This window comes from Cnephaeus nilssonii, assembly GCF_951640355.1.
Source record: "Cnephaeus nilssonii genome assembly, chromosome: 23".
In the NCBI taxonomy this organism is placed as follows: Eukaryota; Metazoa; Chordata; class Mammalia; order Chiroptera; family Vespertilionidae; genus Cnephaeus; species Cnephaeus nilssonii.
In genome coordinates, this window is record NC_137094.1 from 19839770 (window position 1) to 19858425 (window position 18656).

The 18656-nt window shown below is 51.4% G+C and overlaps 3 protein-coding genes across 4 annotated transcripts; all 3 read right to left on the reverse strand.

The window, feature by feature from the left end:
• Positions 1-667: 667 nt before the first annotated feature.
• On the reverse strand, positions 668-7957 carry CYB5R1 (cytochrome b5 reductase 1). 2 transcript variants are annotated; one of them, XM_079763637.1, is made up of 9 exons: positions 7422-7957; positions 7136-7285; positions 6943-7015; positions 6347-6453; positions 5145-5274; positions 4425-4508; positions 3510-3595; positions 3000-3099; positions 668-2693 (listed from the first exon to the last, which is right to left on the reverse strand). In XM_079763637.1, the coding sequence occupies exons 1-9, from the start codon at positions 7422-7424 to the stop codon at positions 2521-2523; spliced, it is 906 nt and encodes a 301-aa protein (XP_079619763.1). In that variant the 5' UTR covers positions 7425-7957; the 3' UTR covers positions 668-2520. The 2 variants fall into 2 exon arrangements, with proteins under 2 accessions (XP_079619763.1, XP_079619762.1); XM_079763636.1 differs by having other exon boundaries at positions 669-2693; positions 7522-7955.
• Positions 7958-8207: 250 nt separating this feature from the next.
• LOC307094740 (alpha-1,3-mannosyl-glycoprotein 4-beta-N-acetylglucosaminyltransferase-like protein MGAT4E) lies at positions 8208-11400 on the reverse strand (the record flags this gene model as incomplete). The annotated part of the gene is made up of 3 exons (XM_079763781.1): positions 8208-9777; positions 10203-10362; positions 11299-11400. 3 exons carry the CDS (start codon positions 11398-11400, stop codon positions 8570-8572), a joined length of 1470 nt encoding a protein of 489 aa, XP_079619907.1. The 3' UTR covers positions 8208-8569.
• Positions 11401-13723: 2323 nt separating this feature from the next.
• Positions 13724-16343, reverse strand: LOC307094627 (alpha-1,3-mannosyl-glycoprotein 4-beta-N-acetylglucosaminyltransferase-like protein MGAT4E). Its single transcript, XM_079763635.1, has one exon. The coding sequence runs from the start codon at positions 15039-15041 to the stop codon at positions 14103-14105; it is 939 nt and encodes a 312-aa protein (XP_079619761.1). The 5' UTR covers positions 15042-16343; the 3' UTR covers positions 13724-14102.
• Positions 16344-18656: the final 2313 nt, after the last annotated feature.

Consider the following 18656-nt stretch of genomic DNA (forward strand, 5'->3'; position numbering starts at 1 on the left):
GAGATGAAAAAGGTTGAATATCACTGATCTGAGGAACCACTTTCTCAGTTCTCCGGAGGATGGTGCATAACTAGTGCTATTTTAGATGGTAGTTGGTTACAATCTATGGAAGCCTGGAGGCAGTGAGATTCTCCTGGTGCTGGTTAAAAGCACGGGCTTGAGTAACACAGACCCAGGTTTCCATTCCTGGCCAGCTGATGATCTTGAGCACCTTACTGAATGCCTCACCTGAAAAATGGGAAGAAAACCGTGCTACTTCACTGGGTCTTTGTCAGGACTGAGATGATTTACGCAGGCTCTTGTATGATGCCAGGGAAATGGCAAATGCTTCATACATGTTAGGTGTTATGTGATGTCTGTTGTATAAAACCCTCAGAAACATTCATTGTCCACAGGACTGACTTTAATTTTCTTCAGCGAGACCTTTGTCAAATCCTTAATCTTAGACTCAGGATTATCATAAGGATTAAATTGTGAATACTTAAGCAAGTGCCTGGTTTGTGGCTGTGAACTCAGCAACGCTTTTTCTTCTCTTCCTCCTCCTCTGAATCCTCCCCCCCCCCCCCCATCCACATCTTGTATCTCTACTCCAGTCACTGTGTTATAATTATTTATTAGATTAGGAACTCTTTGAGGGTCGGAGACCAGTCTTGTCACAGTGGTATCCTGCGCTGAGCACGGTGCTTGGCATGTGGCAGGTCCTAAAGAAATGTTTGCATATTGAGTGGATGAGACAGAAACCCGTGCAAAACAAGGAATGGTGACTTTGTGTGTGAAAATTTTCTTTGCTGGGCTGCTGTACTATCTGAACCCAACAAACAGTTGGTCCGACGGTTGTGGGTTATTGTTAAGCTGAACCCAACAATCCTAAGCACGATTTTCCTTTTTGGAGAAGAGGAAGCTAAGATTCTCCCCTGTATACACAGCTAGTAGTACACACATACTAGCTGATCAAGAAATGTTTGATGGAATGCCAGTAACAGAATTTACTGATGATTCTGCTTTATGGAAGGGTTGAATTCTCAGGATCCCATAAGCCGTCTTTTAGGGACCCCAGAGAAAGCAATACATGGTTCATGCAGAAAACCAATGCTGGCCTTTCCTCCTGAGATGGATGCACAGTTCTATCCCAACGGGACTAACAAAGATCTCAAAAAGCTGCCTGGTCCAACCCTGGGAGTTGGGAGTGGATTGGGTCATGATGTCATAACAGGAGAGGGCAGACAAGACGGATGGGCCGGGGAGGGCAACTCTGTCCAGGCACCAATAAATCTGGCTGGGCGGGTGATGTCAGGTTATTGTTTTTTTTAAATGTATTTTTATTGATTTTAGAAAGGAAGGGAGAGGGAGAAAGAAATAGAAACCATGACCAGAAAGAATCACTGATCGGCTGCCTCCTACAGGTCCCCTAACTGGGGATTGATACCCCAACCCGGGCATGTGCCCTGACCAGGAATCGAACTGTGACCTCCTGGTTCACAGGTGAACACTCAACCACTGAACCACACCGGCTGGGCTTAGGTTACTTTTGTAGGAGAAGGCTTCTCTTCCAAACACTAAGACAATGCTTTCATTTGTTTGCCAGGTACCCTGAAGGATGAATATGGTGAAGGAAGGGTCAAGAGGAGGGAGCAGGAAATATGACCAACAAAAGGACCACTGGACCTGGGCTCAGAACGCATCCCCTCTAAGCTGTACGCTGTCCCCCACCTGAAAAGCCTCCAGGGAGAAGCTAAGCGTCTGCTTCTGCTGAGACAGCTCACATGTTAGCACACAGGACAGCTGCTCAAGGGTTCTGGGAAGACCTGGGAGAATTCTGTGCTGGGAAGCCCTTCCTCCCAAAATTCTCAGGTGTGAAAAGCCTTGGAGTCCAGACCCCCAGACACAACAGCCCCATAGGTATACCACTGGGGCCTTAGTCCATTTATTTGCGTAGCCAGGGGTTCCTGCCACAAGCAGCAGTCTCAGACTGTGGATAGCCACTTCCCTCTAGCCTGGGCTGGGCAGAAAGAGACAGACATGCAAGTACATATTTGAGATTCCTCTCTCTGAGGCCTGCAGGTCTGAAGAAACCACTTGCTCCTTTCCTGCAACCTCTGTAAGACTAGCTGTAGAAGTCTGCTCAACTTGCACTCACACCGAATCTGCTATGAGTTAAGCACTGAGCAGTAAGTAAAACCCATTACATAGGTTATTCCTTTCAACACAGACAAAGAAGAGTGTGATGCTACCCAGGAATCAGCCAGGCTTGGAACGAACTTCCTGACCCATGGAAGAGACTGCTCCACGGCCTGACCTGGACCTTTTGTCACAGGGAGGTTTGGGGGGCCTTCCAGGGAACGACTCAGCCTTAGCTCTCTTCCAGGGCTACAAGGATGCTGTTCCTGTAGGCACCATCCGATTTCAGCTTCAGAGAAAGACAAAAGGCTTATCCTTCCAGGAAAGAGATCTAGGACTTACAGCATCCGAGCACTGACCAGGAACATTGCCGGGAACGGGACCAGGGAAGCCAGGGGACGGTCAGTAGGTGAAGCGCATCTTTTGAGAGTAGCCCAGTTTGTCCAGGTTGGGGTGGCAGGCCAGCTGCACCATCGGGGGAGGCCCACAGAGGAGCAGCAGCACATCGTCCCCCGGGGAAGGCAGGTGCTCCCGGATCATGTCCGCAGTCACAAAGCCCTGGCTGTAGGCCCAACCTGAAGTGGAGAGGAGCAGAGAACAGTCACTCCAGACCCATGCTGGCAAGGGGTGCAGAGCCCTGAGGTGGGGAGGCCCAGGAAGGCTCTGGGGAAGGTGTCAAGTGAAACACAGCCTGCCTCAGCAGCACAGCCGTTCCTGCCCCCGACCGGTGAACAGGAACCTGAAGGAAAGGGCCGGGAGACCACTGCGTCCCGGTACACAGACTTGGGAGCCCAGCAGTGCCAGGGAGGGTGGTTCCACCGAAACGAGAACCCAACAGGGGCAAGGCCCTGGTGCTGGGATACCCAGAATGGGGAGGGCACCTGCTGGGGGATGATCCAGAGTGAACCAGAGTTTAAAGCGACTGGGATATTGGGCCTGCAGCTCCTCCAAGTCCTCCCGTAAGATGATGTCCTTTTCAGTCTGAAGTGAAAAGGAGAAACAAAGTCTTTAGGAATCTTCTCAGGCCCACATAACATTTTGTAACCAGGAGAGAAAAAGAAAGCACAACTTTTAGGTTGTTAGGATGAGGGGGAAGGAGAGGGGAACAGGTTTTATTTACACAACATGAAGAAATAAAGATGGCATAGTTAACCAAGGTAACCCGAAGAGCAAGTTTTTATGCTCAGAACAATGTTCCAAAAATGTTTTCTTTTCTTCTTTCCTTGGGCCCAGGGAAGGAAATGGCTCAGGGCTTTGTCCTCTTATTGCAGCAGAGGGTCCTCTAGCTACAGGGGGGTCTTGGGCACTGGCCTGTTTCTGCCCATGGGTGCCACATCTCTGAGCTGACCCACACAACTGAAAAGTCCCAGGACCGAGAAAAGCAAACCAACCTGGTTGGCAAAAAGCAAAGAGCACTGGGTTGGATCTGTGGGGTCTTTCAGGATGGCCCGGATCAGCTGAAGCATCGGGGTGATTCCTGCACAGACAGCCACAGGGAGACATGGTAGCCACAGCTTACCTGTTCCAGCTCCTTAGCCAACCAACGCTTTCATCTGAATGCCTCCCGTTCACCACTGCACCCACCTCCATTCAGTGTCCAAATCCTCTAACCTCTTGTGTATTCTCCAGCACCCACATTTCTGGATAGACATGCCTCTTACCATAAACTCACAAAAATTCCTATCTGGTAGGTGAACTGTAGTCATGCTCAATATTCACATAAAGCTCATATTCTTAAAGTCCCTCTAAGACTTCCTCTCAACGTCCCCTGTTGGCTAGGACTCAGATGTCACAGGAGCTGACTCAGTGGGACAGGCCTGAACTGGGCTGGCAGGTTAAGGACAAGTGCTCTGGGACCAGGCAGAGCTGGATACCAATCCTTTACCTCTTAACCCCTTTGCAGCTGCATTTTCTCATCTGTAAAAGGGAAAGGCAAGTACCCACTTCATAGACACAGGCGTAAAGAGACTACCACAGTGTCGAATATGTGGAAATGTCCAATGCTAACTTTCTTCTTGACTGGCCTGTTTCTAGCTGTGTCCCTGTTCTCACCTGAAGGAGATCCATTCAGTGTGAGGTCTTAGGAGAGTACACGTGAATTATTTCTCATTCTATCGGTTAAAAAACTTGCTTTTGGTTTCTACCTGATCATGATTTTGTTTTTCAGGTACCGGGGAGCCCTGGGCATTGCTGGGAGTCCCAATTCCCAGCTTGATCCTGATTCCAAAACCTTCCGAGGGTCACTGGGAAGTTCTCATGGCAACATCAACAATGGTGGGAGAGACGGGCCCCCAAGCAACACACACCTGTCCCGCCGGCGATCATGCCCAGTCTCTTCGCCATGCGGGGCTCTGGTGGAGACTTTTTGTTGGGCTGAATGCTAAAATTCCCTGAGAAGTCAAGAGAAGAAGGGATGGAAGAGTGGAGTCAGTAGAGGAAACGAAGAAAACAAATGCAGCACTAAGAACGTCCCAGGCCAGGTCAGCAGCTGCAATGAAATCTGACCCTGGAGCCGGGTGGACGTCTGAGTGGAGCCAGCCCTAATAATACACAGGAGGGACAATGGGGCCAGGACCACATGGCCTGTATTATTAACTACCAGTCAGTTCAGGCCCACACAGTGAGTCAGCAGCTGCTTCGGGCAGAGGGTCACCCCGAGTCAGGGCAACTGGCCTGGGGACAGGTGTGAATCTACTCTTCCAAGTGCACAGAGCAGCCCCAGGGACTTGCTCATGCTGTTCCCCTGGGAAGGGCTAAAAGCTCTCTCTGGCTCCCTAAACAGCTCAGGCTGAGGGGCGAATCGGTGAGGCAGGGCTGCTTTACTTAACTCCACAGCTGTCATGGTTGGCGAATTCAAGTGGACAGGGAACTGATCCTGATCCCGGTGACGAGTGGGCTGCGACCTCTGCCTCTCTGTACTGTCAGAGCTACGTGTACAGGAAGGGCAGCCCTGGCCCCTCTGCACGGCACGTGTGCCCCGAGGACTGGAGAGCTGGGAGAGGCTCGAGGAGCAAAGGGGCCATTACCTTTCCCCGTGTAAGTGAGCAACCCACTTGGCCCTCGAAATTCCACCACATCCCCAATCTCCAGGCTGTCCAGGTACTGAGACATCTTCCCTCCCTCAGGAAATTTGGGGTGCACACCTTTCAGGTAGACCTGATAAGACAGAACGGAAAAGACTTTATTTGGGAGGACATAGGGAAGGCCAAGAGACATATGAAAACATGCCCAAAGTCACTAATCATCCGAGAGAAGCAAATCAAAACGACAATGCGGTACCACCTCACACCTGTCAGAATGGCTGTCATCAACAAATCAACAAACGACAAGTGCTGGCGAGGGTGCGGAGAAAAAGGAACCCTCGTGCACTGCTGGTGGGAATGCAGACGGGTGCAGCCACTGTGGAGAACAGTATGGAGTTTCCTCAAAAAACTAAAAATGGAACTCCCATTTGACCCAGTGATCCCACTTCTAGGAATATATCCCAAGAAACTAGAAACACCAATCAGAAAGGATATATGCACCCCTATGTTCATAGCAGCACAATTTACCATAGCTAAGATGTGGAAACAGCCTAAGTGCCCATCAGCAGAAGAGTGGATTAAAAAACTGTGGTACATCTACACAATGGTACATCTACTACGCTGCGGTAAAAAAGAAGAATTCTTACCATTTGCAACAGCATGGATGGAACTAGAGAGCATTATGCTAAGCGAAATAAGCCAGTCAGAGAAAGATAAATATCACAAGATCTCACTCATTTGTGGGATATAATGAACAACATAAACTGACGAACAAAAACAGATCTAGAGACAGAGAAGCATCGATCAGACCGTCAAACCTCAGAGGGAAGGTAGGGGAGGGTGGGGGTAAGGGGGAGAGATCAACCAACGGTCTTGCATGCATGCACATAAGCCTAACCAATGGACACAGACACCAGAGGGTGAGGGCATGAGTGGGGGTACTGGGGGGGGGGGCAATGGAGGGATAAGGACACATATGTAACACCTTAATAGACTTTATTTGGACTCAATGATTTCTGAGGTCCCGCTGACTGAGCCTCCCTAGGCTGGGGCCATATACGCACGTGCTATCTTTTCCCCAGTCTACGTACTCTTCATATCTAGAGCAGACACACATCTCCTGCTATCTAACAAACTTAGAAGTTTCCTCAAATCCCAGAAAAAGTAGGGTGGAGAGCTCCTGGGGCTCCTTCCTACCCCCTTACCTTGATGACAAGATCCACATAGCCTTGGTCTTCGTCACTGGTGACAGGAGTGTACGGCCTGATGACCAGGCTGCCATCGATTCGGGCTGAGAGGTAGACATGTTTGCCTGGGGACCATGCAGAGAATGAGGTGAGGGTGGCTTGTGGATGTGCGGCCTTCCAGTTACCTTTCAAAATACCCGGGAGGTTTGAGAGAACAAGGACATCTTGCCCCAGTAAGCTACCAGGCAGGGAGGACTCATCCCTTGGAGCCCTCTGGGGGACCCCTCTTGGATGCCCCAAGGGATAAACTCTACTCAGTTACAACCAGGGCCTTAGCAGCAGCAGCAGCAGCAGAGATGGGTTTAAAATCAGTGTTTGTCAGGGGGAGGTAGAGCCAATCCTGCGGGAAGGAGGGGGACTGCTGAGTGTTAAAGATGTCTGGGGCACAGAAGCCACACCCGAGAATGACCCAGTGACAACCTGGAGGATCCAGCCAGGCGAGGAAGGGGAGAGTGCGGAGGCAGGGAATGGACGGAAGCTGCGTGTTTTGGGAGACTCCAGAAGGAGGATCGCGCTCTTAGGATGCTAGGAAAAGGAGCCCACACGTTCCTTACCCACAGGCAGCCCCAGAGTGTGCTGGGCGGTGGGCAGGGCAAATCGGAACCTCTTGGTGTTGTGGCTCACAGTCTGGAGGACGGATGACAGGGTCACCAGGACATCCCAACCACAGTGGATGCTGTGGCTTCACATCAGGAGGGGAGCTCTGGTCCTGCCTCTACCCCGCCCCTCCCTCCCTCCGCGACTCACCGTCTTATCTAGCAGTCGCAGCAGGTACTTCTCATTGGGGTCCAGGAGAGTGACCCGGGGGCGGCGGGACCTCCGAACCAAGTAGGAGCCCAGAGCCAGGCCGAGTAGAGTCAGCAGCCCCGCCCCGAGAGAGGCCAGCAGGCCTGGGCTCTGTGGGGAGAGGAGGCACTGTGACCGCCCCGCGAGAGGAGAGTCCGCGGCACAGGAGGTGACCGTCCCGCCCGAGCCCCAGCGCGGGAGCAGGCGCAGGCCGGAGGGGTCCCTTGGGCAGGGTCCTGGGACCCGCCATCAGGACGAGGGCGGCGGGGAGACCCCAGGCCCATAGCTGAGGGGCCAGAACCAGATGGAGTGGAGTCCCAGGGGCAGGGCCTGGAGCTCGGTCTCACCGGCTGGAACCCCATGACCGAGCACCGCGTCCTCCACCGCTGCGCCCGCGGGGCGTCCCCACGAGTCGCCGCGGGGTGGGCCAGAGGCGGGGCCTGAAGAGAGCTGGGCTGGAAGGGGCGGTGGGGGGCCCGGCACCGGGGAGGCGGAAAAGGCGTGGGTCCAAATGAGGCGGGGCCTCGCCAAGAGGGGCAGGCCCCGCGGAGAGCTGAGCTGGAAGAGGCGGGGCTGGACCCGTCGGAGAGGGAGGCGGAAGGGGCGGGACAGGAAGAGGTGAGGCCTCCCTGGGAGCGGGCCCTAAAGGTAGGCCCGGAATGGGCGGAGCTAATAGGAGTAAGGGGCCGGAAGCCGGAAGAGCGGGGTCTGGCGACAGAGGACCAGAAGGGGCGTAGGGTTGGGGGTTGAGGCTGGAAAGAGCGGGGCCTGACAAAGCGCGAGGTAGTGTCGGAAAGGGCCGGTCTGAAAGGTGCGTGGCCTGGCCAGAATGGGGATGGAAGCGGCGGCGTTGGAAGGGGCGGGGAAGCGGGCCTGACCACAGCCTCGGCCCGGAAAAGGCGGGGCCTGTGCGCAGCGCCGGGAAGGGATTGGCGTGAAGGGGCGGGGCCTGTAAGGCAAGGGTGGAGGCGGAAGGGGCGGAACCGGACCCAGGGTGTGGGGACCGGAAGTGGCGGTGCGGAAAGGAACGGGACACTCCCAGGACTTGTGGCTCCAGGCAGGGCCGGGACTCCTTGGTGGAAAGGTGCGAGAGTGTAATGCTTGTGTGCAGATAAGAAGTAGGGCAGGTCATGGCGCCTCCTTCCCTCTCTCTGGCCCTTGGAAGCCAAAAGGACATTGTGTTGTCTCTCCCCCTCCTCAGACTGTGTCGTCTATCTTACGTGGCCCACAAAACTGGATTAGGTTGAGCACACACCTCTGCTTGCTGGGGACAGGCTGGCTTACCTCTGCGGTTGTAGTGTGCTTCCTTTCCTTCTCACACGTACCCCCGTTTGGACAGTAACTTACACGGTCACCCCACTCAGAGTGTGCACAGGCTTTGACCCGGTTCTAGCTTTATTTCCTGCCAGCCATGTAGGCTGCATTCCCAAGACCAATGCCTGCAGAATCCCCAGTGTGCCTCCAGCTCTCCTCTTCCTCGGGCTGAGTCCAGACCCTGATCTGCCTGATGAGGAGCCAGGAGTCCTGAGAGGCCAGCACCAGCAGTCGTATGCAGCTCAGCTGCTCCACGGTGCCTTCTTCGTAAAACACCCTCTGGTCCAAGTGCCCCTGCACCAGCGGTCCCAGCAGGGTGTAGCGCGCACAGCCTTCGGAATGCGCCAGGGGGTTGTAGCCCAGTTCTACCTGGCCCTGCTGCAGCCGGTACTGCCCTTCTTTGTCAGCACCTGTCAGCACCTCTATGCGGATGACTTTCTGTGGCCTTTCCAAAATCACCACCAGGTAGTTGCCTTTTAAGGCATCAAGGGTGATGTAGCCTTCCTCGTTCAGAACGTAAGCGTATTGGGGAATCACGTTCAGTATCGGGCTCATGTCAGTGAGGACATTGGCTATGGGGTTGTCTGGTTCACCAAAGACCACTTCCTTCTCCACAGGAAAGCAGGTGTCCTCAGACGCAGAATAATTGCCCTTGGGATAGAAGACTGAGGGGCTGAAACGAATAGGAACATGTTGGGCCAAGAGAAGGCGGAATTCAGAGAGAAGCAAGTGAGTAGGCGTGTCCTTAGGGAAGAGGAGGAGGAAGGTGGTCAGGCGGGAGAGGTCGCTGTTGTGGAATACTTTCCCGGAGAAGCTCAGGCTAGAGAACTCCAGGGTCACCCAGGGTCGTTCTTTCCAGGCTGCCAGTGCCCAGTAGATGGTAGAAACAAATTTGGGGGTGCAGTCAACATCATCTTCTACCATCAGAAAGTATTCAGAGAGGTTGACAGCAAAGTTCATAAGGAGGGCATAGTCGACTTTCTGCCTGGAATAAACAGCTTCACAGGGTGAGGAGTCATTGATGTTGCCCAGATCTGCTGGGACGAGAGAGCCACTGAGATGACCGTGGATCACAAGCAGCTGCTGGGCCTCAATATGAGCTTGGAAGAGGCCTGATATGTTGGCGACCATTTGGCTGAGCCATGCAGGGTCAGGATCTGACAGGTGGACCAGCACCACAATACAGTCCAGCTCAGACTCCGAGGAGGCTTGGAACAGGGACTGCAGGGTGTGCAAGAGGGTGCTCCCATGAGGATGCTGCGCTGAGGAGATCCCCACCGTCAGTAGTTCTGGGGGTGGGAGGCATAGGGCACCATTAGCACTCTAGGTGGTGACAAGACCCTCCTCCCCTCTCCCCTGAATGCCAACCCCTGGGGACAAAGTCACATTTCCTTTCCCTTGGAGAGTGTGGTTGGATAGAGGTTAATCTCTGGTCAGAGGTTGTGAGGTAGTTTTATTTGATTACTACTTTGCAAGGTTGTTGGAGGACCAGGCTCTCTGATGGGGAGGCTGCCATGTACCAAAGGGAAATCTGCTGGCATGGCATATGAGCTTGGCCTTGACCTCAGACCTGGATGGCAGGGTGTGCAGGGATGGAGGAACATGAGGGCTCTCATAGTTCAGTGTCCAGTGAGTTGGCACCCATAATGTTCATCTCCCTCTGGGTCCTTTCCCTCCTTCTTCCCTCAGTCTGACCTCTCTCCCACATACTCACTCTTCTCCTGGGGAAGGGCTCCAGCCAGGACTTTGTAGCTGGTGTGCTGGAGCACCGGGGAGCGTCTCTGCATCTCCTTGAAGGTCTCCAAGTGGTTCTTGCTTTCAGAGCTGATTTGCTCCTGGTCCAGCTGCTGCAGTATTTTCTTCTTTTCCTCCTGCTAAGGATGGATAAGCATCAGCCCTGAGCTTCACCCCAGCTCCTCTGGAGACAAATGAGGGCAAATCCCCTTCTGGGACAGACCAAGTAAGCCCCAGGATCCAGTCACCAGGGAGCTCGAGTATCGGGGCTCAGTGAAGCACTATCCCCACCTCATTATGAGAACACCCGTGATGCTGGAAGGGGTGCTGGGCCTTGGGGTCAGGGAAGTGGGGCTCTCCAGTTCCGTGGGGAATGCCTATGGAAAGGTCCCAGGCTTCTGCAGAGTAAGAACCTGCCTGCCCCACCTTGCCCATGTCTAATTTCTCCACCATTACAGGCTGGCAGAGCCCCTGACTCTGCTTGGACTGTGCTGGATGCTGGGACAGCTGCTGAAGACCAAGCTATCTTGTCCTTCAGGAATTACACATGGTGCCTCAATTCTACAGCCGTTTCTTTGCTCAGTTCTGGCCGCACACTTCCCCACACCCACCTCCCCCTCTGCTCTAGCTGGTCTGAGGCACGTGGGGAGAAGGTGGACCCCAGAACCTGAGCATGACCTTCTCCACTTGCAAAAGCTGTGCACGTGGGAGGAGTCATCTTAGGGCTTGAGTCTGTCCCTGAAGGGAGAATGGGAGGAGCACCATCTCTCCTGAGGTGAGGAGAGTGGCAGCACCCAGGCAGCTCCCTCGCACCCTGGGCCTGGCAGGCAGCACGGCCGCCTAGAAGGTCTGGGCCAGGCTCTCTCCACAGTTAGAATGCCCTCTTCCTCCCTCACCCTATTCAAATCCTAGCCATGTTCAAGGCTGGGTTTGTGTTTGTTTTTTTTGACACTCTCCTGAATCTTCAAGTGCCCTCTTCTTAGAACTATGGTGGTACTTGAGTGTTTACATAACTGGACATACTTCCTCCCTGCCAAAGTGTTGGCAAGTAATCCATCTCAATTTCTGGAACTTACCAATGACACGCTGTACTCAAGGTGCTTGTTCCTATTGTCCTGGAGGAAGAAGCTCAGGGAGATGAAGGACACAGCCAGGAGGGAGTATTTCCATAGCGTCATGGTGCTGGGCCTGGCACTTGGCAGGAAGTGAGCAGGAGTTGGATCCTGAGTGAGGGAAGCCAGCGATGTCCTCCTGTTGCCCGTGGCCTCCCCTCCCCCCCCCCCTTTCTCCTGGACACCTCTGCCAATTTTCTTCCTAAATCTTTTCCACCCGCTTCGACTGCCCGCCCCCCCCCCCCCGCCCCCACATGTAGCCATCGAAGGAGAGAGAAAGGTCATGGAGTTTGGTTCTATTCAGCTGCTGCCTTCTGCAGCTCCTGTCTGGGTTTCCAGGTGGAACTGGTGCACATTAGTTTAGCCACTAGGAGTAGAGGCCCCACCAGAGGGGATGTGTTGCCAGAAATCAAGGGCTAGGTGTTAGCTCCCTAAACTCAAACTTGAGTTAAAGTCTCCACTGGGGATTACTTCGGACAGATGACGAGGTTTTGAATCAAGTCAGAAGGGCCAAGGGAAACTCTTTTGTGTCTCCCCGACCCCGGACTGGAAGGAAGGATGGAAACCTAGAAGTGGCCGGAAATTTCTAATCCTGCGGGAGTCTTGACCAGGTTTGCAGAGCCACAGCGATTGGAGGCTTTGTGTCTAGAAAATGTGGCTTGATAAACCATCAGAGAGCAGGGATTTCTCTGAAATCACAGAGAAAAAACTTCAGTGCTGCAGGGTGGGAGCCCAGAATGGCTCCTCTGAGGCAGCAGAAACTAGCCACCCTCCCAGGAGACCCTCCCTGACAACCATTGTTCACCCTGAATGGGGACTGCCCACATCAAGCACCTGCTTCTGGATACGGTGGGAATAAGGGTTTAAAAGCCAGCTTTCCAGTCTTATCTCAACCCAGAAGCTGAAAATTAACTGTCAGCTTGAATCAAATTGACAAGGGTGGATATTGAGTGATCCCTTCCCTATTAGAGGGCCCCATACGGCTCCTGGAGGAACCCTCCATGTCACAGGATATCCAGTTATAGGGCATGTGCCCTGACTGGGAATCGAACGAGTGATCTTAAATGTCTGGGTGTTTCCCTTTCCCCAGTTTACAGCTACCCAAGTACATGTCTGTAAGGCGCTGTGGTGGTGGTGGTGGGGTGTCGGGAATCTTACAGGATTTGTGTCTCAGGGACCTTCCTTCTAGGGACCTGCCCACCTCTTCCATCAGTGCACATGGACCTGAAAATGGGCCGAGCTCCAGAACCAGGCAAGGGATTGAATTATTGGGGTGACTGTCCTCAACCTCCTTCCCCTCCATTTTTACCTTTTGTGGTTGCCATCTCCCTACCTACTTTACCCACAGTGATGCTGTTCTGTTAACCTGTTTTAACGTCTATTTCCACAACTACCTGAGTATCATGAGGAAGCCAGTCCCACATCCTCACCTTGCTGTCCATTTCCCCAGAACACTCTGAGCACCTCTGTGTCAGTTCATACCCGCCCAGCTGCTGACAGGAACATGGGATTACACATTCCCAGAGCTTCATTGGTGGAGGGGAGGGGGCAGGGGAGACTTCAGATTGCCATCAAGGTCTGACAAGGGTGGGAGGTGACGAAGGAAGGCTTGGCCAGGAAGCCCCGGACTGCAGTGTGGTTCTGGGAGTTTAAACAGGCTGAGGTCACCTGTCAGAGGCACCCTCCATCTTGCCAGAACGGGCTCTCCACCAGCTGGGACCATTCTGTGGAGAGCCTGGCCTTGCCACCAACACTGGTGGATCCTGTGGCTGCCTGATGCTCAGAGCTTCTCCCTCCTGCCCTTATTTGGTCCCCCCACCCTTCTCCTTGTTTCTGTCCCACATCCTGTTTCCAGGCTCTCCGGCTCCTGCATCTACTTGGATTACAGCTCATTGGGATACACTTCCTGGCTTTTGATTTGGGTTCTTCCCAAATATCCCTCTTAGAGCTCTCCTTTCCTTTTCTCCTCTCCCCGCCTTCATGGATTATAGTCAAGCTAGTGAAAACTAGACACTGCACATTAGTGTCTTAGATTTTTCTGGAAATAAAGCTCAGGACTTAGATTTTTCTGGAAATAAAGATCTCATAGCCAAACTGAACTAAAAAAAAAAAAGTTAGTAAAATATCCAAAGGTTTTCCTATCAGAAACCTATATTACCTTATAGTCCCAGAGATAAGACTGCTGGACAGGAGCTATCACAGATCAGAACAAAAGAGTTTCAGTAACTTGGAGGCTATTTGAAAAGGAATACCTGACATGTTGGGTGACCATGGAGAAGAGGACTCTGCCTGACTGTAAAGGGATCAATAGTGTGTATCGAATGACCACCTTTAATGGGAAATGAGACCACAGAGCACACAGTTGTGTTTCTTTCCTGCCACACAGGAAGTTCCGCCTTTAATGAGTCCATTTCTGCTGGTGGAGAGACGCCCGTCCTGTCATGTGATGTGAGCATCAATCAGTCCTACCCACGTGCGCCTGCTGTTTCTGCGAGTCTGGTGTTCCTGCTCCAAGGGAAGAATTCCGAATGGTAGACCTTCTGGTGAGTAAACCAGGAAGGCTTTTAACAAGCCACCTCGTCCACCAGTGGACCAAGAGCACGTGACCTTCACTCTGCCTTTCAACACACACCTCTTCTGAATGAACAATCCTGAAAGGACCCAAGTTCAATATTTTAATGTTTTGTTTGTTTAACCTCTGTAGACTCTCACCTCCAATCTGACCACTCCCAGGACTCCTGGTGGCTTCTCCATTTACCACTTAAACCTCACTTGGTCCAGAGGTGGATGTGCCTGACCACTATTCCGGAGGGAGCAGCGGCTGTCACAAGCAGTCTCACACATTTCACCTTCTTCCCAGACGTGGGAGATAGTACCTGCTTGTTCAGGACGCCATTCACCACCAGCCCCAGCAGAGTGTAGTCGTCACAGTCACTGACCCTGTTTGTAGAGTCATAGCCCAGTTCTACTTGTCCCTCTTCCAGCTGATTCCAGCCTCTCGGGTCAGCGCCAGTCAGCACCTGAACTCGGGACACGTGGGCGGGTACATCCAAAACCACAGTCAGATGGCTGCCCGGCTCAGCCGACTTGGTGTAAAAGAAAGTCTCATTCAGGCTGTAGGCATGTGAGGGAACCGAGTCGTTGGCAACCTTCAGGCTGGTGTGGATGGAGGCAGCAGGGTTGCTGGGAGAGCCAGTGTCATCTTCCTCAAAGGAGGAGGAGTTGCCCACGTGCTGGAAGAGGGAGGGCAGGAACTTAATTGGTGTGTGCTGCAGGAGGTCCTGAAAATGGGAGAGGAGGCAGCCCCAGGGCATTTCTCGGTAGAAGAGGAGAAGGAAGTGAACAAAGCGGGGCAGGTCTCCTGTTCGAAAGAGTTTCCCAGTGAGGCCCAGCGGGGAGAACTCCAGAGTCAGCCAGGGTCTGTTTGCCCAGGCCGATACTGCAGTAGCTATCTGGGTGACAAATCCGGGGGCACATTTCACATCATCTTCGATCATCAGGAAGTAGTCGGAGTGCTGGGTGGCAAAGTTCATGAGGAAGGCATAGTCCATGTTTTGCTTGGAGTGGACAGCTGTGTGGCCAGGAGGGTCATCAAAGGTCACTTTAAGATCTTTCAAAGGAAGGTAGCTGGTGAGAGGAGTCGTGATCACCACCAGCTCTCTGGCCTGGATGTGTGGTTGAAACATGGTGGAGAGGTTGTAGATCATCTGAACAAGCCATTTGGGGTCAGGACCCGCTAGGTGTACCAGAACCGTGAAGTGTTTCCGCTCGGATGAGGAGGAAGCAAAGAAGAGAGACTGCAGGGTGTCCACGAGGTTGCTCCCTTCAGTATGCAGCCCTGAGGAAATCCCTATGGTCAGCAGTTCTAAGGTTGGGAAGAAGAGAGGACTTTTGTCAGCTTACAGAAGTGAGAAACATAGTTGCTACGGCTGAGGTCGTAATACTCGCAGATCTTTCCATGCACCAACTTAATGTCTTCCTATGGTTATTGTACATTTTCTCCCCCAAGCCCATGAATGGACTATGTTAGGAGTTAATAATCTGGTCATAAGTTGTGAATTAAAAAAAAAATCATTACCTTTGAGAAACTATTGTTGGAGAAATAAAGATGATAAACTAAAAACATTTGCATTTATGTCTCCTCAACCAAAGTCCCACTGAAAAACCAGAAAGCTTGCCATTAGAGAACTGTAATATTTGCAGAATTCCTAGAAGATAGAGAATATGGAATGGGGGTGGTGAAAAAGTCTAAGTAGAAGAATTCATAGTTCAGAAGACACACAGAGAAAACAAATGCACAGATGTAGTTTCATACTGAAAGCCTCAGAGGAATTCTAAGTTCGAGCCACCAAACAAAAGGTATGAGCCCTGGGATGGTCACCTGGATAAATCGGTCACAGGACTGCTTCCAGAACCACTGGACCACTGACCACTGAGGGGCTGGCTGTGGCAACATCCATCGCAGGCAAAAGTGCTACGATTTTCTAAGTAAAGTGGAAGGTCTGCCTGGGGAGAGCCTATGGGTGAGTCCTGGGCTGGTGGGAACCCCAGGACTGGAGCAAGAACCCTAGGCAGCAGCAGGAGGAGAGGGCAGAGCTGACGTGGCTTTTGCCTCTAGGATAAAGCCCTGGGTGTGGCTCCCTGAAGGTGACATTGAGACCTGGAGAGGCATCTGTATAAACTCACGAATTTCACGTTTCAAACCACTGAAATTTGATCCTATTGAGGCTCAAATTGTCCTATCTTTGGCAAACAGCCTTTTGAAGTTGGATCCTGAGTCTTTTTGATACAACTTTAGTCATTTTTAAAGGCTTCCTTGCTATCTGATAGGACATTTCCTGCCTTGGACCTGGAATCAGCCTGGTTATTTTCAGTGGAAAACAGTATTTATGTAACAAACGCTCATTTCTAGGCCATTGGATAGAGCCAAAATATATATTTCTAAAGAGATAAAACACCATCATGAGTTCATACTGATACTTCATAGCGCATTTAATTAAAAAGGTACAGCATCATAGCCAGTGAGGTTTATATAAAGTGGGATTATTGCTAATTGAAAAATAAAAAGCATGTAATTTTAAAGAAAAAAGTAGTTTTTCTTTACTCAGCATTCTTATGTTATTTTTTTTTAAAATTTATTGATTTGAGAGGAAGGGAGGGAGGGAGGAGGAGAGAGAGAAGCATTGATTTGTTGTTCCACTCATCCATGCATTCATTGGTTATTTCTTGTATGTGCCCTGACCAGGGATCGAACCTGCAACCTTCGCATATTGGGATGACACTCTAATGGGCCTGGGCTACCCAGCCAGGGCAGAGTTCTTGTATAATTAAGGCCAATGTTCTTCAGCCCCCTTGAACTTAACTGTATTTTATTAACATAATAGCTTAGTCTTGTCCTTTGAATTCTAAAACTGTTTGAGTCAGAAAAAGCTTATTCTGTGTTAAGGTTTATTTTTTCTTATCATTGCAACTTATGAGGATTCAATGAGTGTCATAGTCCGACCTCAGGAGGGTCCAGTCCCAAAGGGGAGCTTGCCCAGCAGGGGGAATGACAAAGTCCGACTGAGCTGACAGATCAGAGGCCACATGTTGTCTAGACACAGATCTTAGCAACAGCTGCCAGCATAGTTACCGTGGCAGGAAAAGGACACTGCAGGGGTCAGTGAGGACCACAGACAGATCTAGCTGGAGCTGTGTTTTGAGAGTAATTGGCCTATAGATGGTACTTAAAGCTGTGAGACTGGGTGAGGTCACCAAGGCAGTCCAGACAAGGACTGAGCTCTGGGCACCTCAACATCTAGATGCTGGAGAGAGAAGATAAACCAGCAGAAGACACTGAGGATCTGTGAGTGAGGCTGGAGGAAAACCAGAGCTTGGGATCCTGAAAGCAACCGGAGAGAGTGTTGACAGGAGAGTGGTCTACTGTGTCAGATGTCATAGGTCCCTGCTCTCCACCTGCCTGTCCTGCCCCTTCATGGTCTAGACCCCTTGTGCACACTCACTTTTTTTCCTAGGAGGGGCTCCGATCAAGATATAGGAGTTCACGTTTTCGAGTGGTTCTGAGTTTTTCTGCATAACTTTGAAGGTTTGCAGGTGGCGTGTTCTACCAGGGTTAAGCTGCATCCGGGCTCTCTGCCAAGCTACCAGCTCCTTTTCCTCCTGAGAAGAGAGTAAGTTGCAGCTCTGAGTCCTGCTCTTTGAGAAGAATGGCTGGGTGGGTTCTGCTCTGCATCACATAATAAAACATCTCCAGGATACAGGCAGGTTGCTCAGGGCTCAACTCAGTTTCTTCCCTATCTTCTGATAAAGTTCTACCCTGGAGATTCTTGTACAGGTTATGGGTCCTGGGGTGAAGGGAGTCCGGGTTACATGTAGGGAATGAGATGGTCTCAGTCCATGCCATTCTTCCCCCACAGTCATCTCTGACTAGTCTGATGTGGGTCACTTAATCCCATGAAGGGCAAAGCATGTGCTAGGCATGAGAAGAGACAGTGATGCCATTGCAATGCCCCAGTCTAAACTCTTCACCCTTCAAGTTCATTCTCTCCCCCCCCCTTTTTTTTTCTTTTCTGGGTTCTGGTGAAATTTCTCATCCCCTTACAGTTTTTCTTGGCTTGGAAAAATGACTTAACTTCTCTGAGTTTCAGTGTCCTATGGAATAAAACGGGGATAAAATGTGTAACTTTGAAACCATAGGAAAGAAGTGTAATTTCTTCCCAACCCCGAATTCCTTCTTCCAGAGTGCCACCTCCTTTATTTCCCCATCAAAGAAAAGTATGTTGAGTCCTCAGGCTTTATTATCTTTCTCCTTTGAGTGTCTACAATGTTAGTGACAGTTGCACACAGATGGACACTTAGATAGTGTCTCCTTTTTCTCAGTCCAGGGACTTCAACTTTTCCCGACCCACAGCTTCTGGTACTCACCAAGGACAGAAAACTTGTAGTGTCAAAAGGGTTTTCTTTAATGAAGAAGAAGACTGAGAACAGTGCTGCTGCAGCAGAGAGGAGCATGCACAGGACATCTCGCATGGTGCCATGGTGCCGGTGGGGAGGACCTACAGCGGCTTCTTCATCTGTGACCATGGGTGTACACTCAGATGTCTGCATTTACACTGTGAGAAAAGTTACCATTTGACAGTAATGTGTGTTTTTTTTAATTTTATTTTTATTTATTTCAGAGAGGATGGGAGAAGGAGAGGGAGAGATAGAAACATCAATGATGAGAATCATTGATTGGCTGCCTCCTACATGCCTCCCACTGGGGATCGAGCCAGCAACCCTGGCATGTGCCCTTGACCGGAATCGAACCCAGGACCCTTCAG